General features: G+C 44.8%; 1 protein-coding gene across 1 annotated transcript; it reads left to right on the forward strand.

Moving 5' to 3' along the window:
* The first annotated feature begins 818 nt into the window (after positions 1–818).
* Positions 819–22,881, forward strand: CLDN1 (claudin 1). The gene is made up of 4 exons (XM_033957540.1): positions 819–1,228; positions 13,304–13,468; positions 18,476–18,560; positions 21,310–22,881. The coding sequence occupies exons 1-4, from the start codon at positions 1,006–1,008 to the stop codon at positions 21,470–21,472; spliced, it is 636 nt and encodes a 211-aa protein (XP_033813431.1). The 5' UTR covers positions 819–1,005; the 3' UTR covers positions 21,473–22,881.
* Positions 22,882–23,783: the final 902 nt, after the last annotated feature.

Consider the following 23,783-nt stretch of genomic DNA (forward strand, 5'->3'; position numbering starts at 1 on the left):
CACCCTCTCCAAGGTAGAGAGAACGAGAGGGCACTCTCTAAAGCTAAAAGGGGATAGATTCCGTACAAATGTAAGGAAGTTCTTCTTCACCCAGAGAGTGGTAGAAACTGGAACACTCTTCCGGAGTCTGTCATAGGGGAAAACATCCACCAGGGATTCAAAACAAGGTTAGATAAGTTCCTGCTGAACTGGAATGTACACAGGTGAGGCTGGATTCATTTAGAGCACTGGTCTTTGACCTGGGGGCCGCCACAGACTGCTGGGCACAATGGACCACTGGTTTGACCCAGCAGCGACAATTCTTATTACCTGGTGAGCCGCAAGTTTGAGACCACTGGTACAGATCCTAACTACAGCTATCAGCCAATTAAAAAAACAAAACATTCATGCAAATGAGGCTTGTGCATTTTGTGTTGAGATGATATGAGGCATGAGATGTGTTATGTATAGTTAACTCCTATTTGTTTATATACATTATTAGAAACAACAAAACGTGGTTTCAGAAATCCTTGTGAACCCGGACTAGTTTATCACTGTATTCAGACAATAATAATCTCTCTCTGCCAAAGTGATTTCTTGAATTATGTAGTTCAAAGCTGGCCTGCCTATTCATGGACAACACCAGGGGTAAAGAGAGAGAACTGAAACAGGCCCTCAGGGACCAGGAATTCTTCAACACATTCAGGCACGCAGCTGTTTCTTCCTGGGAAGTAAACCATTCATTGCCTGTGCAAGTTGAAACAACTGGGGAAGGGCGTGGCTTTTTCCTGCAATGTTCCCTGAAGAAGCGCACGAAGAGCCTGGGTGAAACCACAAGGGGGAGCTCTGGAGACTCCGCTTAAATAGACGGATTTAGCCACCTCCGCTCAGCGTTCAGGTGCTGCTGCGTAAGATCGGATCAGCTGCTTCCAGCACTTCAGAAGCAAAGCAGACGAGACACTTTTGGGGCTGTAGGAAAAGAAGCTCCGAAGGACTTTCTCCTCCATCCTAGAGGCTGAGCAGAAGATGGCCAACGCCGGGTTGCAGATGCTGGGATTTGTGCTGGCCTTACTGGGCTGCATTGGCTTCATCGTGTGCACGGCCATGCCCCAGTGGAAAATGTCCTCCTACGCGGGCGAGAACATTGTCACCGCTCAGGCCATGTACATAGGACTTTGGATGTCCTGTGTCATGCAAAGCACCGGCCAGATGCAATGCAAAACCTATGACTCCCTGCTGGTGCTGGACAGTAAGTACCCCTCCCCCCCTCAAAGTCACTTAAAGGCGTGCATTGAGCTGGTACCACCCGGGGGGGGGGGGGGGGGGGTTGGAGTTGCCTTTTCGAGCTGACTCTGGTTTATCCTAATCAAGGGAAGTTCTTTCACGTCTTTTCTTACCTGTGGCTTTTTTTCTCTTTTTAAATGTCTCTTGTTTCTGCGCCTTTTATTCTCGGCTGTGCAAACTTCTGTAACTTGTGAATATGCAACAGAAAAAAAATGCAGAGGGGTGACAGAAGACTAAAAGTCCAACAGATAAGCGGGGGGGGGGGGGGCTTCTGTCTTGGTGCAACTTGTTTGGGATTCCTAAAAGTTCAGTTTTGAAGCAACTTGGATAAGGAGGACAAAGTATAGTGAGGGAAAGTGAAAAACCCACTCCTTACTAACTACTGTAGCTGCAGCGTCTGACAACCCCCCCCCCCCAAAAAAAAAAAAAAAAAAAAAGTGCAGCAAATGACCCAGCTCTTACTTTTCCGAGCTGGGTTTGGGTCGTTTGTAGGAGCGCGTCGGTTGTCTCCATTTTTATTTTGTGGTCGCTGAAACGACTGAGGGTTCCTTTTACGAAGGCGCGCTAGCGGTTTTAATGTGCGCTAAAATGCCGCACGCGCTTAGCCGCTACCGCCTCCTTTAAAGCAGGCGGTAAATTTTTGGCTAGCGGGCGCTAATCTTGCGCGTGCGCTAAAAATGCTAGCTATTAGGCATGCAATGAAAACAGTCATTTCTAGCCAGAGTCAAATTTCAGGTGTGCGTGCGGGGGTTTCCTATTCGTCTGGCTTTTTGCTTTCCTTGATTGGACTTTCACTTTTTTGAAAAAAGGTTTTTGTTCAGTGCAGGTAAAGTGTTTTTCAGCTGCACTAAGGGGGCAATTGTTTAACAGAAGCATCGATAGATACGCTAAGTGTTGAAAAATCTGCCTCGGCCATGTTCTCTACATCTTACATAGCACATATTTGGCAGATATGAGTGGAACCAGGGTTATAATTTAGTTATTCTTTATTTGTATTTATTTATTCCATTTTTTAGCCCGTCTTCCCAAAGGAGCCCAGAACAGGTTACAAAGTACATCCATAATAATCGAGACAGGACGGAGATGACATAATTTACATAAATTACAATATAGACATGTCAATAAAACATATGCACTAAGTAACATCTGGTGAGATTAGGTGGCATAGGTTAGGGGTGGACCTCTAGCATGTAGAGAGCACATTTTACGCCAGGTCCATTGCTGGTGGATAACCACATACGTGTGTATTGTATGTATGTGTGTGTGTATAGATACACCGTGTTTCCCCGAAAATAATTTTGGGCTCAAAAAATGCACTAGGGCTTATTTTCAGGGTAGGTCTTATTTTTTTCATCTACGTGATCATCTCTCCCTTCCTCTCCTTCACCCCTTTCCTTTCTCTCACCCATCCCCTTGTGCGTGCCCTCTGCAGCGTCTTTCTATTCTTCCCTCTGCTGCGTCACTGATGATGTCATCAGTAACGCGGCACATGTAAGGCCACAGCGGGAGAAGGCAGCAAAGCTGCCTGTTTAGAGTGCTGCCAGCTCGACACTGCTCTGGAGAGAGGTATGCAGGGCTGGGGGGGGAGTTGGATGGTAGGGAAGAATGGAGAGTCAGCGGGGATTCAGCTGCGGGGCAGGGGGGAGGCAGAGAAGTGCTGCTGCCGGCAATTCCAGGGACTAAGGCTTATTTTTGGGGTAGGTCTTATTTTCGGGGAAACATGGTAGATAATCAGCTATGGTCCCAGAGAACCTCCTCATCTGTTGGGTTTTCAGGATATCCACCTTGACTATGCATCAGATTGATTTGCCTGCCACTGCCTCCGTCATATGCAAATCTTTCATGCATATTTATTATGGACATCCTGAAAACCTGACTGGCAAGGAGGTGTTCCAGCACCGACTTGGGGAAAAGTGTGGTAAAAAAGTAGGTGGTTTTCAACCCAGTCCTCAGGGACCAACTGACCAGTCAAGCTTTCAGAATATCCACTATGAATATGCATGAGAGAGCTAATTACAGTGCCTTCTTGATGTGCAAATCCCTCGTGCATATCCTGGAAGCCCGACTGGCCAGGTGATCCCTGTTTTTCCTGAACAAAATACATCTTAAGGGCTCTACTAAGTTTGCAAACTAGCAAAACTACATAAATGTGTGTCCCTTCATGTGGCAGCCAGTGAAAATTCACAAACAATCTATTCAAAATTCGGAGGCCTCTCCCCACCAGGGGAATTTAGGGGCTGATTCTCAAACTGCTAATTGCGGCACACATTTTTTTGAAAAAAAATGCTGAAGAGGAAGGACACTTGTAGAAGCATCTGTTGTGCAGCTACAGAGATACCCGGGTACGCTTAAGCACGCCCAAGGCGAGGTGTGGGCATGGTTTCACCCGGAAGTGGCCTTGGGCGGCCTTAAGCGGCAGTTCGCGTCTCCGTAAATGGGAAACAGATGCCTCAAATGTAGGCCTGCAAAATGCTGGTTAACGTTTAAGGTGTCTGTCCGGGAGTGCAGACCCGATTCTGAATTAATTGGCATGCGATTGGCGTGCCACTGATACTGGCGTCCTCTACAGAATGCCCCTTAATGCCCTGTTCCTCCAGTTAAATCTTTTAGCACCATCTAAGAATTAACCCCCCATTTTCTGAAGTTCCTCCCCTTAAGAATTTAGAGGTGATGGGTGGCCCATCCAGCCACTTTCCGCTCCCTTCTCAGCACCCCATCTCACCCCAAGGTGTTCAGGGGAACAAAAGGGCAAGAACAATCACCACTCATTGCTGCCCTGTAGCCTGTTGGCTGATTAAAGGTTTGGGCTGACCCCTAGTGGTAGTATTATGATATTATTTCTAGGAATCAAGAGGGCCAGAATTGACCCCATGCCATTTTGTAGCTGCAGCCTGTAGAGCGAGATCAAGTGAAGATCATTCTTGATTCCTTTGCTGCCAGACCCCTGGAGAAAGAACTAGGCCAGGCTGATTCTTACCTCGTATTCTTAAGGAGTTGGACTTTATGGAGAGGAGAGGGTTTACGTTTTTAGCACTGTCGGGGGCTGAGAAGTGGGACCCATTGAACTAGAAAAACAGAGACTCTCCAGGTAAGAGAGTCCTACAAATTGGCCTAGTGGGTCCTTACATTTTTCCATGCAATTACGAGTGTTATGTTTTGCCACAGCCAGCAAGGAGCAAAGGTTGTGACTGTAGCAATGAGTGGTAAATCCCCTGTGATGATTAGCTCAGCATGCAAATGAGGAAAGAGCTGATTTGCATCTCTTAACTGTCTTGCAGAAATGGGTACTAACCTGTGAACAATTTCATGGGGCGGTAAAGAGGGCCGGAAGACAAAGGGCTGGAAGCAGTAAAGTCTCCGATCGTCTAACGGTCGTAATTAAATTGGTTTGACTGGTTTAGCTAACCAATCGAATTTGTCGAACCCATGCACAAAACGGCTCACTGTGGTTTATTTTTCTGTGCGGTTGTACATGCTCTGATTCTGGCATGCAAATGAGGTCATTAGTATTAAAACCAGCATCTGATTGATGGCCTAATATTGTATGCTAGAATCGGATTGCTGCTTCCAACAGGTCTCTCTGCCTGGGGGGGGGGGGGGTTCTTCATTTTTTTTCTATGGTCACAGATGGTGTGTGTAACACACAGACACACTCCTGTACCCACAAAAAAAACCAGACAGACCTGTCATTTTTTTCAGGTCGGCAGCAGTGATCCGATTCTGGCATGCAATGGTAGGCCATTGATCGGGCAGCTGGTTTTAATATTAATGGCCTCATTTGCATGCCAGAATTGGAGAATGCACAACCATACGGTGAGCCGTTATGGGTATCGGGTCAGCAAAGTCGATCGGTTGCTAAACCAGCCAAACCGGTTTAGATGATCGGAGCCCTTGGTGAACTTTACATAATCCCCTTATACATAGAAACATAGAAATAGACAGCAGATAATGGCCACGGCCCATCTAGTCTGCCCACCCTAATGACCCTCCCCTACCTTTGCCTAGTGAAGAGAGCCCATGTGTCGATCCCATTTGGCCTTAAAATCAGGCACGCTGCTGGCCTCAATCACCTGCAGTGGAAGATTATTCCAGCGATCAACCACCCTTTCAGTGAAAAAGAATTTCCTGGTGTCACCTCGTAGTTTCCCGCCTTTGATTTTCCACTTGTTGCCGTGGGTCCCTTGAAAAAGAAGATATCTTCTTCCGCTACGATGTGGCCCGTGAGATACTTGAACGTCTCGATCATGTCCCCCCTCTCTCTGCGCTCCTCAAGCGAGTATAGCTGCAGTTTGTCTAACCGTTCTTCGTACGGGAGATCTTTGAGTCCCGAGACCATCCGGGTGGCCATTCTCTGTATCGACTCCAATCTCAGCACATCTTTGCGATAATGTGGCCTCCAGAATTGCACACAATATTCCAGGTGGGGCCTCACCATGGATCTATACAATGGCATAATGACTTCCGGCTGACGAAACCCCTGCGTATGCAACCTAGGATCTGTCTTGCCTTGGATGAGGCCTGCTCTACCTGACTGGCAGACTTCATGTCCTCACTGACGATCACCCCCAAGTCCCGTTCTGCTACCGTTCTTGTTAGGATCTCACCATTAAGAGTATAAGTCTTGTATGGATTATATTGTATAGTAAGTCTTCCAAAACACAACCAAAACTTACTGGACCCAACAGTATAGCACATCAATAGGCCTTATGTCTGGAGGTGTCACCTATAGATAGGTACAGTGGGATTTGGGTAGATTTTGGAGGGTTCACATGTTCCACCACAAGTGTACTACACTTCCCCCTCCGTATTCGCGAATTCCAGTATCTACGGATTCGCTTATTCGCGGTTTTAAATGAAAAAAAACTCACTCTTATTTTTTGGGCTATTTTAAGCCCTGTAAACCCACCCCTCTTAAGCCTTACCTGGTGGTCTAGCGGGTTTTCGGGGCAGGAACAATCTTCCCACGCTCCTGCCCCGTGCAGATCGCTGACAGGAAATGGCTCGAGAGACTACGGGAGCTCAAGGCAGCCATTTCATGTGAGCGATCTGCACAGGGCAGGAGCGTGGGAAGATCGCTCCTGCCCCGAAAACCCGCTAGACCACCAGGTAAGGCTCAAAGGGGGGCTTTCAGGGCTTAAAATAGCCGGGGGAAGTGGGAGTTAGGGGAAGAACCGGCCCGAATATTATTCACGGTTTTTTCATATTTGCGGGCCGGCTCTGCCCCGAACCTCCATGAATACGGAGGGGGAAGTGTAGTTAGAGTGGGATACGAGCCTGAGTCCCCATCTCTTAGTTCAGTACATCACCTACTAAGATACTCCAGAAACCTGCTTGCTGTTCTCATAGGACTCCCATAACATCTGAAGCTGTCATACAGACAGTAGATCTTTGGGGGTGGGAGGGGGAGGTCATGCCTCCATTCTTGCAGTCATCTGGTCAATTTGGGTGCCTTTTTTTTGGCACTTTATTCATTGTTAAACTCAAACTGCGCCCTGGATGTTTTCCCAAATGTCTGAGTATTGCAGAAAAACATCCAAATCTTAAACGCGCCTTAATCCTACCAAAACCGCACCATTTACACACCCCCCCCCTTGAGATTTCGATGCACTGCAGGTGAATAGCCTGGAAATCCATCGACGAAACGGGTTTCAAAAATAGCAAACTGGAAGTGTTTACGTCCATCTACCCCTTTATGCCACTTTTGGGTGTTTTTTTTTTTCTTTTTTGAAAACGAGCCCCGTCATCTATTGGAAGCACATGCTGACCTTTAAGGGCCAAAGTTAAGAACCTGGCTTCTCACCAAGCTTAGACAATTGATCATAGACATGAGAAATATTTGCGCCATTTGCAATGCCATATCACTGGACGGTGTCAGGTCAAAAGCGCGCCAGGACAAAGGCGCGTGCAGACAATTGAGCGCAGCGTAAAGGCGCACGCCGAAGAAAAATTCATGTTTTTAGGGGCTCCGACGGGGGGGACGTGGGGGGGAACCCCCCTACTTTACTTAATACAGATCGCGCCGCGTTGGGGTGTTGTGGGGGGTTTGGGGGGTTGTAACCCCCCACATTTTACTGAAAACTTCACTTTTTCCCTGTTTTTAGGGAAAAAGTTAAGTTTCCAGTAAAATGTGGGGGGTTTCAACCCCCCAAACCCCCCACAACGCCGCCGCGATCTGTATTAAGTAAAGTGGGGGGGCTCCCCAACAAAACCCCCCGTCGGAGCCCCTAAAAACAGTAATTTACTTCGGCGCGCACCTCCATCTTGCGCTCAGTTGTCGGCGCGCGCCTTTGTCTTCCGCGATTATGTCTATGAACCCACTGGACACATCCTTAGTGATTTAGAGGTGAAGAGGGTGGGAGATAAAGCCAAAATGATTGACTATATCTTCAAGGCTAGAAATGTCATAGAGCCCTTATACTGAATATATAATTTTCACAGTTAACCTATATACAATAGTCGTTTGCTGATAATGATTTCTCGTCCGTAAATGGCCTTCGGAAGATCGATACTAGACCAGTATTCTACAAAGAGCCCCCTGCGCAGATCTCAGGCCTGCTGTAAATGCTGGCGCACGACTAACGATGGTCGGGCGCATAAATGACAAGCGTCATGACACCTAAATGCCATGACTCGGTCATCCATCTCCAATGGCCATGCCCCCTTTGAGTTGCGCGCCTTAAAATTAAGGCACGCATGTTATAGAATAGGACAGATCTGTGCGTAACTCCAAATGAGTGCTGATTAACCCTAATTTATTGAATGCTAAGGGCTCATTAATTAATTAGTTTGCACATGGCTCTGGGATCTACGCCCAAATTGTACACCCAAGTTTGGGTGACTTGATACTGTAGATTCGGGCATATGCAAAGAAGTTACAACAGTGCACACAAGTATGTGTAAGCATGATGGTTTGCACATATACAGTTTGGGGGAAAAGTGAACTCACACCTTTTTAATTTAAAGAGTGTACCCTCTGTGCATACTGCAGTATGTTTTCTTAACAGCATTCATTCTATAATCAACAACAACACCCCCCCCCCCCCCCAAAAAAAAAAAAAATGACACGAACATTTTCTGGCTTCCTACTCCTAATATGATCTGGAGATAGTTGGGCCAGGTGGTAGCGGGTACATTAGTTTGATGTGTATGACCAAATCCTCACTTGGATTATTGTAAATATTCCTGAAGATGAGATCTTGCCACAGAGGCAAGACGGATTGGGAAGGGCTGGAGTTAGCTTTGCTGGCGACTTCAGCACTGGGGCTGTTTGTCTCAGGAACACTTAAGTGAATTTTAAACCATATTCAAATCATCTGAGTACAGGTCTTACATATCTGGGGGGGGGGGAGGGGGCAGAGGAGAAGGGAAGACATCTTATAGTGGAACTTAGCAAGTTAATTGCCTTGAGAATGAATGTGACTATTGGGTAGACTGGATGGACCACAGAGGTTTTTATCCGCTGTCATTTACTGTGTTACTCTGAGGCTTAACTCACCAGGCAAGTCTAAACTGTCTTCAGAAGAAATCATAGATTTAGGTCTATGGGGATTTCTTTACTTTCTCATTCCATCTTTCCCCAAGTTCTGGCTCATAGGGTGATCAGGTGGTGCATCGCTGCTTCCTTTGGACACATGGGGGATGTCTTTGCAATTTTGAGTCCTTGAGGAATTTCTAGAGAAAACACTTGAAAAGCAGTGGAAGGGACGCATCGCCTTTGTGTGCCTCGGACCTGCCCTCGCCCTTTTAGTCAGAAGCTTTTGTTGCTCATACGGCATTTGTCTAGACCTGCCTGTTTTCCACCTTGCCAAATTCCAGTATTCCAGTTTCAGCAACGTCTAGGGACGGCTTGCTCATTGCAGGTTCAGACGAGTTTCTGAACCATATCAGAGGAGTGAAAGCAGAAAGCCTTCTCCGAGAGCCCAGTACCATTCATCAGTATCCAGTAAAACCCTGGCAAAGATGTCCAGGAAATCTCTCAAATCTTTGATAAATTTCTCTAACTCCCTCCCTCCCTCCCAAACCACTAAACTCGACCTCGCCTCCCTTCCTTCCCTTTCCTCTCCCTACTCACCTTTGTACCTCTTCTCCCCCGGTTTTTCCTATCCCCTTTCTGCACTCCCTCGCAATTGTTATTGGATTATTTTGTAATTGCTACTGGTTATATTATACACTTGACAACTAACTCTCTGTGTCTTTGCTGTATATGCACAGTCTCTTCTCCTGTAAACCACTCTGAACTGTTTTGTGGTATTGCGGTATACAAAAATAAAGTTATTATTATTATTATTATAATGGCTTGGACAGGAATATTGGACAAGTTTTTATCTTCAGGGCAGGGAGCTGCCTTATCCAATACACCTCTTTGACTCATTAATCTGTCTTTACATCCTTGTATTCATGCATCCATATTTATTTTGTACAGTGGCATGTAGCTCCACAAATAGCCCTAATAATCTATTATGCCTAGTACTAAATTGGATCGTTGATGAAAGGGGATGGGATTTGATATACCACACGTAAGTGAATACAATCAAAGTGGCTAACATATTATATACCTGGGGCAATGGAGGGTTAACTGACTTGCCCAGAGCCGCAATGAGCTACAGTAGGAATTGAACCCAGGTTTCCTGGTTCTCAGGCTGCTGCACAAACCATTAGGACTTTCACTAATGAATCTGTGTCGGCACTTCTAAAATTCTTGGGATGAGTAAAGTACAGGAGGAAGCTTGGGACCCCCAAAACTGAGCGAAGAGGTTTGGATGGTGCATTGCTGTGATATATTTGTTTATTATTAGCTCGTACTTTTCAGGAATAGTTTGTTGAGGTACAATAGGTATTTTCATGTCCCCGAGGGTCTAATCTAAGTTTGTACCTGAGGCATTGAGGTGGTAAAATGACAGTGGGATTAAGTCCTGGCTTCCCTGGCTCACAGCTCTAAACATTAGACTCTTAATGTAGTGGATGAACTTCCAGAAAAGAGGATTGGGAGGACAGGAAATGGGAGCAACAGCATCGTGAGTTAATCAAAATCTTGGCACTATAGGGGGTGGAAATATTCTACATGAGTGAGATTTGCTGATGGCTTTTGAGTGACGAAACAATGATGCCGCTGGAGGGCCAAGTCGTCCAGCTGAATACGATATAAAGATGTATGGCAGGAATCAGTGAGGATGAGGGGAGCTGTTTTTCTCTCTTTGGCAGAACTAGGATTCCAAGAAAACCTAGTAATGGTCCTTCGGTGTAAACACCCACAGAAGTTTTCTGGAGGAGGTTTTATCTGTGAACCTTCTGGATGTGTTTCAGAATTATCAGAGAGTTCTAGACCATGCTTTTAACTTGACTTAAAAGATAAAAACATGCTCGGTGCATGCAGCTCATCAGTGGGAGAGTCGGCCATCAGCCGCTGCGTGTTGTGAACAAGTCGTAGCTTGATATTACACTCTATAATGGCCGAGCTGTATAAAAATCCACAGGAAACAGAATCAATTTTTAAAAATGTACAAATACCATGCATACTTTTTTTTGATAGAAACAAATAAATTTGTGTTTATAAACAGGTTATGAATAATAGTCTGGATGCATTAGAAAAGACCCATATGTATTAAAAGAGCTGCCACTTATCTCATCCTACCCATTTTGTTTTGTCTCGACAGTGGCTCTATACAGCAAGGACAGCTGACTTTGTTTTTCTGTTTTCTTATTTGCCCCAACTTGCCTTTATGTTTTCCCTCACTTTTTTGCTTTTCCAGAGACAAACAAGAAATTGGCTAAATTAAGGCCATGAATAACTCCTGGGCTCCTGCTCTTTGCAGTGGGCTCCATCCACTTCATATGACTACTGAAAAAAAAAAATCAATTCTAGTAGCGATGGCTTGTGTGTTAGCTTGGGAGCAGAACTTTTTTCTACCCCCAAATCATTTGCGAGACCAGAAAAATGTACAGGTCAGAGAGAAGGAGGAGGAAGACAGGAGATGATGCGGTATATAAACTTAAGGTTTAGATTAGATTAGATTAGATTAGATAATGGAGGTCTGGGGTGAGAGGAAGAAGGGTAGACACAGGGCAGGTGATGGTTGGGAGGGGGAGTACCTGGAACAATTTGGAAGAGGAACGGGATACCATACCAAAGATAATACTGCTCCTACCTACATATTGACCCATTGACCACTGCTGAATTTTGGTCACTCACATCTAGGCCTACAAAGGCCTCTTTTCAACCAAAACTTACTTATGAAAAGTTGTATTGTTATCCTACTGAGTAAATGTTGTACAGAATTTAAGAAAGTTAAATGAGCTTATATAGGATGCATTTACTCTTTTATCCCCCCCCCCCAATGAATTCCCCACTTAATGAATTTTACGTGATACTGTAGAACATCTGTATCCAAGAAACCCTAAAATCTACTACTAAATCATTTTTATAGGGATACCAGACGCACATGGCGCTGTACCTTGTTAACTATATAACAGAAGTCAATACTCCACTCATATGTAGGGGTCTCAATTCAATCAGTTACAGCCCACTCCTATTGAGCTAGTTTTTTAATCAAATTGAAAGTATACTATTCATGCAGGAAAAGGCCTCAGAAATAAGGAGTACGACGCTTTATGATATCATCGACAGTCACTGCCAGTGTAGATGTAATTCGTGTACATATTCCATACTGCAATTGAAAGGTCACTTGGACACACAAAGTCAGAGGCGTGAAGAAAGTACAAGAAATTTATTACGGTATACCGGACTCTAGTGCAGTTAACAGCCTGCCTACTAGAGTGTCAGAAACAGGAAATACACGGACTTTTATGCCCTTTTTGCAAACTAATATATGCAAAAACTACAATTTTCATTTGTTACTTCTGTAACTTTTCTACAATTATTATTGGTCCTAGGCCAGCACTTATGATAGGTTCAGGGATACAACTTATAGTCCTATAGGAAACTAGCTCATTTCTCTGCTTATCTAAATCTTACAGTTCTAAATGTTACATGTACAGAAGGGCAGAGTACATCATGGCTCAAACTCTTATCTATTTAGCTTACAATGTGGTAAGGTAGGGACATACATTTTAGGCAGATGAGGTCAGTAGATTGTACAGTTTTCAGCTATGTAGGCCAGAGCAATATTTTAAACAATAGTTAACCATTTCATGACCCTACACAATCACTGGCCAAAAACCTGCTTCGTGTATTTTATTTTTCTTTTTTTAACTTTTTATTTATATTTATTTCTAGTGTCAAGTATGTTTCACAAGAAGTATTCGAATAGAGACCACTTCAGTACTTGAAAAGAACTAACAGGAATTTACTTATCTTTGATGTTTTTAGTTTTACTCATAGATTTCGTTTATTCTGTGCCATCTCAGACTGCCGGGACCAGGACCTGCTCGAATAGTATACTTTCAATTTGATTAAATAACTAGGAGTAGGGTGTAACTGATTGAATTGACTGAGATCCCTTCATATGCGTGAGTATTGACTTCTGCTGTACATTGTTAAGCATAGAAGAGATGATCCCTGCTGGACAAAGCTTACAATCTAATCAGACTAGGGAATCGGAGGGAGTGACTAAATAGACATGGGTTTGAGTTAGGCGTTAAAATCATAACCGGGGAGAAAAGTGGTGGAAAGGACCTTAAGAAGTTATCCAGCCAAGCCCCGTTTCTCTGCTCCTAAAATTTTCCACTGATGGGAGCCCACTGGACAACGTGTTCACAAATAGAAAAGTCTTACTGTTTCCATCCATTTGCCCAAGTTCAATTCTTGCTCTTTCCTAAGAACCACCTGAACGTCATCCTCTTGTAACCCTCCCTCTTGCATTTGAAAAGTACCGTAGCGTTTCCGCCTTATCTTCCCTTCTCTTGGAAAAATATGTCCAGCTTTATAAATCTAGTATTTTTAATCTCACTTGGGCTTTCCCCTATTTCTCATCCTCATTCATCCGGGTTCCTGTGATGAAAGCTGAAATACATTTTTACCCTTTTTTTTTTTTTTTTCTTTCTTTCTTGATTTTAAGTGTTTTCTCAAATTTATTTTTTTCAGCTGAAGTGCAAGCGACTCGAGCCCTGATGATCTGTGGCATCTTTCTTGGCTTCTGTGGCATGTGCATCGCTGCCTTTGGGATGAAATGTACAAAGTGCCTTGAAGACGACAAGGTTAAGAAGGCGAAAATTGCGGTGGCAGGCGGGGTGCTCTTTCTCATTGCAGGTAGGAGGTGAAGATCAGGACTTGACGTGACTCCACTCGAATGGTGTTGCTACATGTACACAGGGGAATGTTCTCTGTGAAAACATGTTCCTTTTCTTGGATTTCCTAAGATATTTCTAAAGAATTAAGGCCCTGTACTTAGGCAGTGGAATTGCTCAGAATCTCGCCACTGGAGTACTTTTTTGTGTAGGCCGGGGTAGACAATTCCGGTCCTCGAGAGCCGGAGCCAGGTCAGGTTTTCAGGATATCCACAATAAATATGCACAAGATAGATTTGCATCTCAAGGAGGCAATGCATACAAATCCATCTCATACATATTCATTGTGGATATCCTGAAAACCTGACCTGGCTCCGGCTCTCAAAGACCGGAATTGCCTACCCCCGTTGTAGGCTATGGTAAGTAAATTATTCCAGGATATGAAACACTCAAGAAAGCTGGTTATGAATAAATGTCTATATTGTCAGTAACAGTTATTTATAACATGTTAAGGGGCTCGTTTTCAAAGCACTTATCTCGTCAACCTGAACAAAGACAACTGAGAGGGAGTATAATGAAAGTTTATGAAATTGCGAGTGATGTGGAATAAGTTAGTAGGGAATAGAAATTTACAAAGGGGTGCTGAAAAGTTCTCAACCACAAGAGCATGACAGGGATAAAATTTCATTTCTACAAACTGGCACTTAATGAAATAAGGACACTTTTCAGCAACGGTGACAAAATAACGCTCAGAATTTAGAAAGTTGGTTGGTTGGGCTGAGAACTTTTCAGCACCCACTGGTAATGCTATAAAAGTGAGCCAAGTATAGGACAACCAAGCCATTGTGACATCACTGATGAGGCTGACTCTTATTGGTGGAATAAGGCATTATGACATCACAGTATCAGCTCTGGTTACCAGAGACCGAGGGCTCCTTTTACAAAGGTAAAACCCGACAAATGCACCCCGACAATTGTGCTCCTTAGAGTCATGCAGTTATGTGGATACTATTTTGTCTTTTTGAGGGTTACAAAGTAACCCTCTTTTTTGAAGGGGGTGGGTGAGACAAACCCCCCCCCCCCACTATACTTAAACGATTCATTTGTTATCTAGTGTTAGGGTAAGGTTTAGATGGTGATTATGGGAACCCTTTAAGTGGGTATTTGGAAGGCCGTAATTTGCTCAGAGTCCTCAAGCCCCTCCCACGGGGTGGGGCCTGAGAAGTCTGAACAAATCAGGGCCTTCCAGATATCTACTTATGACAGATTCAGAGTAGCACAATGTATGTATACCTTTCAAGTGTTACCTCTTTGGTGTGCGCAGTTGTCTTGCGCGGATTTGTCGGTGTACCAGAGAATGAGCTGGATATGATTCAGTCAATGATCTGAAACAAAATTGGCCCTTAACAAATCAGATAAAACTCTTTTCAGCTACAGGGGCAAAAAAATGGTCGGAATTTAGGAAGTTGGTGGCTTGGGCTGAACTTTTTTTCAACACTCAAGGACATGATGTCATTTGCACAAACATGTCCCATGTCTTTGCATGTTAACCAATGAGCAAGCAGAAAACACATTTTTGGGGTAGATTCAGTAAATGGTACCCAAAATTAGGCACCGGAATGATTTGAACTAAACTAGTATTCTGTAAAGGATGCTCAGCTTAGCTTAGCGTTTTGAACTTACCTTTTGGGCACTACCATTTGTCATTCTCGATCATCGTGCCTAATTTCTGGGCATGCACCTGGCCCGCTCGTGCCACGCCCTCTTTTGGACATTTAGGCAGGCATGTTATAGAATAGTGCAGACCCACTTGCAACTTGGGTTGGAGGGGTGGTGGCCTGGGAGTGGGGTAGGGGTGGCTTTTAACACCAATGATTAACCATTGTGGCTTAATTAGTTGCATGTCCAACTCTGGGTGACTTATACAGAATCTGGCGGTTTGTGTGCTTTCATATTCCGTGGGAGTGTGTGTGGTTAAAGCTACAGCCTCGGCACCCTGGGGTTGTGGGTTCAAACCCACACTGCTCCCTGTGACCCTGGGCAAGTCACTTAATCCCCCCCATTGCCCCAGGTACATTAGATAGATTGTGAGCCCTCTGGGACAGACAGGGGAAAATGCTTGAGTACCTGGATAAATTCATGTAAACTGTTCTGAGATCCCCTGATGTGAAAAGCTTTACCCTCTGATAACCAGAGCTGGTATTGTGATGTCACAATGCCTCATTCCACCAATAAGAGCCAACCTCATCAGTGATGTCACAATGCCTTCATTGTCCTAGACTTGGCTCACTTTTACTACATTTTGATTTCTAGAGTGGCGCAGTGGTTAAAGCTACAGCCTCAGCACCCTGAGGTTATGGGTTCAAATCCACACTGCTCCTTGTGACCCTGGGCAAGTCACTTAATCTCCTCATTGCCCCAGGTACATTAGATAGATTGTGAGCGCAGAGAAAAATGCCTGAGTACCTGAATAAATTCATGTCAACTGTTCTGGGAGAACGGTATCGAAAATTGAACAAAGAAATAAATACTACAGTGCACTGTTTGTAAAGAGGGTTAACTCTTAATGACATTGCCTCGAGCTAAAACAAAGGGCTCCTTTTACGAGGGCTTTAATGCGTGGCCAGCGTTAGTTCTAGAAGCGTAGCGCGCGTGCTCTAAAAACACTAGCGCACCTTAGTAAAAGGAGCCCCTAGAGAGTGAAACGGTGAAAAGTTTTCGGCTGCCCCTCTCCATTTACGCCTTTAAATAATTTTAGGACTCCAGGAGGCTCATGAAACCGATGTATCTCTCTTGCTCACTGCCTAGTTACGAGCGAAAATGTATTGCCAGAGCCTTACGCAAAAAAAAAAAAGTTCTTTTGGAGGGCGGCGCATCTATAGAGCTCCTTTTACCAAGGCGCGCTTGCGTTTTTAGCGCACGCTCAAAATTACCGCGCGCTGAACCGCGTGGTACGCTTCTAGAATAACGCCAGCTCAATGCTGGCGTTAAGGTCGAGCACCGCTATTCCCTGCGTTTAGGCCCTGACCTTTGTACCAGGCAGAGTTGAGTTTGGATTTTAGGTTTCATTAGTCAGATTTTGAGCTTGAGGTATTCGGATGCAGGAGTGATTTTTGCTGCCCAAATTGGCTTAACCTGAGAGAATGGAGGTAAAAATGAAATGGCCAGTTTTGTGGCGTCTTTTGATCATTATTTTTCTTCCTTTGGACTGCATTGCTGCTCATATGGCTCACTTGTCGCTGTTGATGTAACATATGCCCTAATAAGAGCATGCACTTGTGACGTGGAAAAACTCTGAAATTTCAAGCTGAAAAGGACTTATTTAATTTTCTATACCGTTCTTTCAGGGGAGCTCAGAACGGTTTACATGAGTTTATTCAGGTACTCAAGCATTTTTCCCCGTCTATCCTGGTTGGCTCACAATCTATCTAAGGTACCTGGGGCAATGGAGGGATTAAGTGACTTGCCCAGGGTCACAAGGAGCAGCGGGGGTTTGAACCCACAACCTTCGGGTGCTGAGGCTGGAGCTTTAACCACTGCGCCACTCTAGAAATCAAAATGTATTAGAAGTGAGCCAAGTAAAGGACAATCAAGCCATTGTGACATCACTGATGAGGTTGGCTCTTATTGGTGGAATGAGGCATTGTGACATCACAGGATCAGCTCTGGTTACCAGAAACTATTCAATTTTCTCTACTGTTCTCCCAGGGGAGCTCAGAATGGTTTACATGAGTTTATTCAGGTACTCGAGCATTTTTCCCTGTCTGTCCCGGGAGGCTCACAATCTATCTAAGGTACCTGGGGCAATGGAGGGATTAAGTGACTTGCCCAGGGTCACAAGGAGCAGCGGGGGTTTGAACCCACAACCTTCGGGTGCTGAGGCTGGAGCTTTAACCACTGCGCCACTCTAGAAATCAAAATGTAGTAAAAGTGAGCCAAGTAAAGGACAATCAAGCCATTGTGACATCACTGATGAGGTTGGCTCTTATTGGTGGAATGAGGCATTGTGACATCACAGGATCAGCTCTGGTTACCAGAAACTATTCAATTTTCTCTACTGTTCTCCCAGGGGAGCTCAGAATGGTTTACATGAATTTATTCAGGTACTCAAGCATTTTTCCCCGTCTATCCTGGTTGGCTCACAATCTATCTAAGGTACCTGGGGCAATGGAGGGATTAAGTGACTTGCTCAGAGTCACAAGGAACAGTGTGGGTTTGAACCCACAACCTCAGGGTGCTGAGGCTGTAGCTTTAACCACTGCGCCACTCTAGAAATCAAAATGTATTAGAAGAGACCCAAGTAAAGGGCAATCAAGCCATTGTGACATCACTGATGAGGTTGGCTCTTATTGGTGGAATGAGGCATTATGATGTCACAATACCAGCTCTAGTTATCAGAGGCTGGAAGTTTTCATACTATTTATTTATTCAATTCTATACTGTTCTCCCAGGGGAGCTCAGAACGGTTTACATGAGTTTATTCAGGTCCTCAGGCATTTTTCCCCGTCTGTCCTGGCCGGCTCACAATCTATCTAATGTACCTGGGGCAAGTCTGACGATATGGTACCGGCCTATGTGGCTCCAAACGTCTGCCCTATGCCCCGAACCAACCACTTCGCTCGCAAAAAGAAAAGCGCCCTCCACCTTGAAACAGCCTGGGGAAATGTCATCCTCGTGTTTCATGTTTCAAACGAATGCACAACCCAGAAGGCCACAAACAGTCTAGGTAGGGGGAAGTGTAATTTGGAGCCTGGGTTCCCTTGGAGGACCGTCACCTCTTCTTGGAGTGAATCTGCTTAAGGTCCTGCTAGATTCTGTTGGAGGCAAGATAGTGGGATCAATGGCCCATTGTTATGACACTTCTCTTATTCCAAGTTTTTGTGTGCCTGCCAGACCCACTAAATAGGAGCCGGGGATTTCCTCCTGCCTGATGAATTGATTTCTTGTTTAGAATCTCATTGGCAGGTGGATGGGGATCTGGTTAATGTCATTGTCGTCATCAAACTAACCTTCAATTGTCCTTCTTTAGGTCTCGCAGTCCTGATTGCCACGGCCTGGTATGGAAGTAAAATCGCACGGGATTTCTACAACCCTTACACTCCAACCAATACCAAGTAATGAATAGTAAATTATCTGCTTATTTATGTACTAAAAAAGAAGGATGTGTCAGCTTAAGAACATAAGACTAGAGGTCTGCATGGGAACGGGGATCGCGGGAATCCCACCTAACCCACGGGACTCCCACGGGGACCTCCCTCTGGCCCAAGGGACTCCCACGGGGATGGAAAGCTTTGGAAGCAGGGTTCATCCATATAATATAATGGACACATCAGCCTTAGTAAAAGAGGGGGTTTATAAGTTAATTACCTGAACAGAAAACAAAAAAGGGTTCCACCAAAGAGATTCCACAAGGAAAACAGCAGCGCAAACAGAAAAGAAACTGTGGAATTGATGATCCTGTCAGAAGTAATTGCTGCTTTTTATGGGGACGGGCGGGGATGGAGGTAATTCCTTGCGGGGATGGGTGTGGACGGAGAGGATCCTGATGGGGACGGGTGGGGACGGAGAGGATCCTGACGGGGATGGGTGGGGATGGAGAGGATCCTGACGGGGACAGGTGGGGACGGAGAGGATCCTGACGGGGATGGGTGTAGACGGAGAGGATCCTGACGGGGACAGGTGGGGATGGAGAAGATCCTGACAGGGACAGGTGGGGACGGAGAGGATCCTGACGGGGACGGGTGGGGATGGAGAGGATCCGGGCGGGGATGGGTGAGATTTTTGTCTCCGCGCAACTCTCTACATAAGACTAGCCTTACTGTGTCAGACCAATGGTCCATCAAACCCAGTAGCCCGTTGTCACAGTGGCCAATCCAGGTCCCTAGTACCTGGACAAAACCCAGATGAATATGGATAATGAATGACTGGATAGAGCATCGTTACAAACATGTTACCATTGTACATGCAAGTGTAACTTGGGGTCCTATTTACTAAAGTGCATGAAGCAGTTTGGGGAAAGTCAGGCAGGCAGCACCTTCTGCACCAAATTTTCAGCGTGAAAAAAAATGCGTTCTAAGGGCTGCAAAAGACCGAAAAGGAGCAGGAAAGGCAGATCCACATGAAAACGCACTTAGCACGCCCATTTATAAAATACGGTATTTCTATGCAGGTCTGCTAAGGGAGTGGAGTCATGGGAGGGGCACGGGCTGGCCTGAGGCATCCCTTTAAAATGAACGCAGGGTTTCAGAATTTATGGGTTCCACTTACGCATGGTTTCGGTTGGTCCAAAGTTGAGTGCAAATCCCACCACTTCACTGTTCTAGGAACACCCCTTCTAGAATACCATTCGGTGCCAAATTTATAGAATTTCAAGTTTATTTAAAATTTGATTAGTCCCCTAATCATGTATTCAAGGCGATGCACAATTCTAGAAACAATTTATGACAGTATACAGGGAAACAAAAAATTCATACAGCAAATACATGACTTACAGGACAGACAGGACTAGTGCGGGATAAGGGATGGAATTTCAGTAATCGAAAGCAGATAAAACATTCAAGGAAAACCACAAGAAGAGGGTATTTTTAGTTTTATTCTTTGAAGATATGTGGATCTTTAGCAGGATTTTACAATGTCTAGCAGTCAAAAGCATTTCAGCTGACTTTTAAATCTATCTATTTCTTTCCTCTCTCAAATAGATTGGCAGGGAATTCCACAATTGGGAGACAATAACCGAAAAGATGTATTGTCTTCGCGTATTTCAAGTTTCAAGTTTTATTATTTTTTTGTATACCGACCATCAACATGTATCTGGCCGGTTTACAAAGCTGAAAAAAAATAAAATAATAATTGTATATATATGGGGGAGGAGTGATCATTAAGTGAGGGAATGGTTAGCAGATGTTGGGCATTGGACCAGAGTATTCTAGTAGAGGTGTCGGGAATTAAAATCCTATCGATGAAAACTGGGGACTTATAGAGCTGAGCCTTAAGCAATAATAAACAGATTTTGTAAATTTTTTTTAAGAAGCGGTGAAACATGATCAAATTTTTTTCGTAATGATTTTAATAGAAGCAATTTGTATTAACTGTAAACGCCCTTAATGTGGGAATTTGCCCATACTGTTAACCCACACCTCCAGGGCCGTTCGATACTTAGGGTGGTGAATGCTTGCAAATACAATGTAGCTGAATTGAAGAAAGCTTGAGACAAGTACATTGCACTAGTATTCTATAAGGAGGCTCGGGAGTCCAGGAATCCATACAGGGGGGAAGGCTTTAATGGAGGCACCGGTGGAAAAACTGCCCCTAAAATGTAGTAGCTAAACTCGGGCAGATCTGCAGGAAATCTAGGGGAGGGGGAGGGCGGTCTGCCCCCAGGCGCCGTCTTGGTGAGGGGTGCTGCGCCCCTTCCCTTGTATCTCTTTAATTATCGTGGCGCAAGCAGCATGATGAACTCGTCGCCCACGTCGATGTCGGCTCTGACGTCGCTTCCGGGTCTCACACCTCAGAAGTGACGTCGGAGGGGAGAGCCGACACAAAAATGGGCAGCAAGTTTGTGATGTTTCTCACGCTGGGAAAAGTAGAGGGATGGGGGAAGGGCAGGGGCGCTACCGCTCCCGGCGCCACTCACCCTTGCGACGCCACTGGCTGTTGGTTTGGTAAAATGATGAATCCATGTTGGATTTCCTTGAAATCCACCGGAAAAGGAACCGATGGATTTGTCTAGTGAATCTTGGGGGGGGGGGGGGGGGGGAAATCTGGATTTTCCATCAAACTGAAATCTATTTAGAGACCTGGCGGTGGGAAAGAAATAGGATTGTTTGGCGCTTCTGAATATGCCCATCTTCCTTGCGTCCTCAGGTATGAATTTGGACACGCTCTCTTCATAGGCTGGGCGTCCGCAGTGCTGGCTATCATCGGAGGCGGGCTGCTCTGCTGCTCATGCCCGAGAAGGGAAACCTCATACCCTCCACCAAGGAGCCAAGGCAAGAACACAGCCTCGGCGGGCAAAGACTATGTATAACACGGGCAGCGCTTCAGTATCACAGGAAGGGGACATTGATAATGCTGCGATGGCCCTAAAGGAACATTTGGCGCCTCGTAATTCAACAGAAATGCTTCCTCGGTTTCTTTGACCTCATCAATACATCAACACTGGTCTATCCTTCCTCATTGTTTCGACTATTAAAATAACACAAATAACTACAGATGGGTTGTTTTAAATCAAAATGAATGTTACAAATTGTTGGGCATTCAAGTCTTTGGTAGCGATGATCAAGCAGAAAATGTTCATTTAGGGCTCCTATTACAAAGCCGCGCTAATCCCCGTGCTGGCCGAAAAACTACCGCCTGTTCAAGAGGAGGCGGTAGCGGTTACCAAGGCCGGCGGTTTAGCGCGTGCTATTACGTAAAAGGAGCCCTTAGTATCTTTTCCCATGTCACTTTTGTGAAGTGGACTATTATAGAAAAGGGGCTTACTCCTTCTTTTAACCCCCCCTCTCCCCCCCCCCCCCGGTGTTTGTTCATGCACGGGTTCACTTTTAGGAAAAAGTGCATGTTGTCCTCGCATAGACGGCACTATTACCAGCAAACACCAAAAAATATACAGGGCTCTTTTTACTTAAGGCGCACTAATGATTTTGGCGTGCAGTAAATGTGAAGAAGCTCATTTTTGTTCCTCTGGCCTTTTATCATTTTAATGTGTACTAAAAATTGACGTGTGCCAAATCCATACATTAGGAAAAAGAGCCCAGATATGTTTCTGCTTTTTCTGCTCATGTTTGACGTATCCGGCGCTGTTGCTTGTCGCTTCCTCTATTCTAAATATCACCCATCGCCTAATGTACACTAGGGTTTGCAACGCAAAGAATCGGGAAGGGGCAGAACCAAGACCTCGTCTTTGGGTCTCGATCTTCTCTCTTTCCTGATCCAAACAATAAAACGCAGCATTTGAATTAGTTCCTTCAGGCAGTGGATTAATTCTGATCACTGAAAGGCTGAATCCTTTCCGTAGTGCACTGTGCCTTTAACGTGATTCTGTGCTCATCTTGTATTTTCAACCGTTGTGAAAACGGGCCAGGACCGGAGAATACACTGCCCTTGCCTCAAAATATGGATTCCCTAAATCTTTTTGGGAAGTGTGTAAATAAAGTTGATACTTCATGTAAACTTGTACAAACCATTTGTATAAATGTCTTGTGGCTTTCGTTTTAAGTTGGCAAATATTGTACTTTGGTTGCATTGCCTTGTAAAATAGTTTTAAAAGGGTATAAAAAAAAAATATATGTAAACCACAGAGGCGTTTCTATACTCCAGAATGTACATTTAACTTTTTTTTATAGGATTCTAAGTTGTACTGGATTTTGCATTTTTTTTAAAGCTTTATATATGAAATGTAAAAAAACTTGTTCAATAAATGAGATGAATATATGAGTTTCCAGACTAGTTTTATTTTAAAGGATAATACATTAAGCCAGGGGTCTCAAAGTCCCTCCTTGAGGGCCGCAATCCAGTTGGGTTTTCTTGATTTCCCCAATGAATATGCATGAGATCTATTTGCATTCACTGCTTTCAATGCATATTCATTGGGGAAATCCTGGATTGCGGCCCTCAAGGAGGGATTTTGAGATCCCTGCGTTAAGCCAAATGATCTAGTTTCTGGAAGTGGGGGAGAGGAGACTTCTTTTGATGCTTCCATGTGAAGACCACCTTGTATTTTCATCTGAAAATTACACATAGCAGAATGCATCCACAGAGATGCCAAGGCTGGGCCCATGCCAAAGAATGAGATTCATTAGCCCAGTGCGTGGGAAGAAAGTCAACCTTTTCTAGTGGTTCAGTGGTGTATCTAGAGCAGATATGGGCTGGAATCCAATCGGGTTTTCAGGATTTCCCCAATGAATATGCATTGAAAGCAGTGCATGCAAATAGATCTCATGAATATTCATTGGGGAAATCCTGAAAACCCGATTGGATTCTGGCCCTCGAGGCCCGGAGTTGCCCACCCCTGATCTAGAGAACATCTCTCTGCAATCCTAGCAACCTCTCCTTATGCATCTACCCCTCCACCCAAATAACCCTGATAATGGTCAATGAAAACAGAAATGCTGGCCTCTCTCACAAATAAGATAGCTGTGCTTGATTGGAGAATTGTTACAAATTTGTGATTTGAATCCCACATGGGAGAGAAGAGACCCACTTTGGCTGTGGCACATTGGATGGAGCCATGTTTTTTTGGGGGGGAGGCTGGCTCTACTTGCAACAGCAGTGATGAAGAGTGATGGGGGGGCTGCCATTTCAGTAGCATCCACCACAACAGGCAGCTCCAAGAGGAA

This window comes from Geotrypetes seraphini, chromosome 9, assembly GCF_902459505.1.
Source record: "Geotrypetes seraphini chromosome 9, aGeoSer1.1, whole genome shotgun sequence".
Taxonomy (NCBI): Eukaryota; Metazoa; Chordata; class Amphibia; order Gymnophiona; family Dermophiidae; genus Geotrypetes; species Geotrypetes seraphini.

What these genes read in the sequence shown, in the direction of transcription:
- CLDN1 (XM_033957540.1), top strand. Translation starts at nt 1,006, where the DNA reads ATGGCCAACGCCGGGTTGCAGATGCTGGGATTTGTGCTGGCCTTACTG. An exon ending in GGTGCTCTTTCTCATTGCAG is followed by an intron (nt 13,469 to 18,475) that starts GTAGGAGGTGAA and finishes GTCCTTCTTTAG; the next exon opens with GTCTCGCAGTCCTGATTGCC. An exon ending in TACACTCCAACCAATACCAA is followed by an intron (nt 18,561 to 21,309) that starts GTAATGAATAGT and finishes TTGCGTCCTCAG; the next exon opens with GTATGAATTTGGACACGCTC.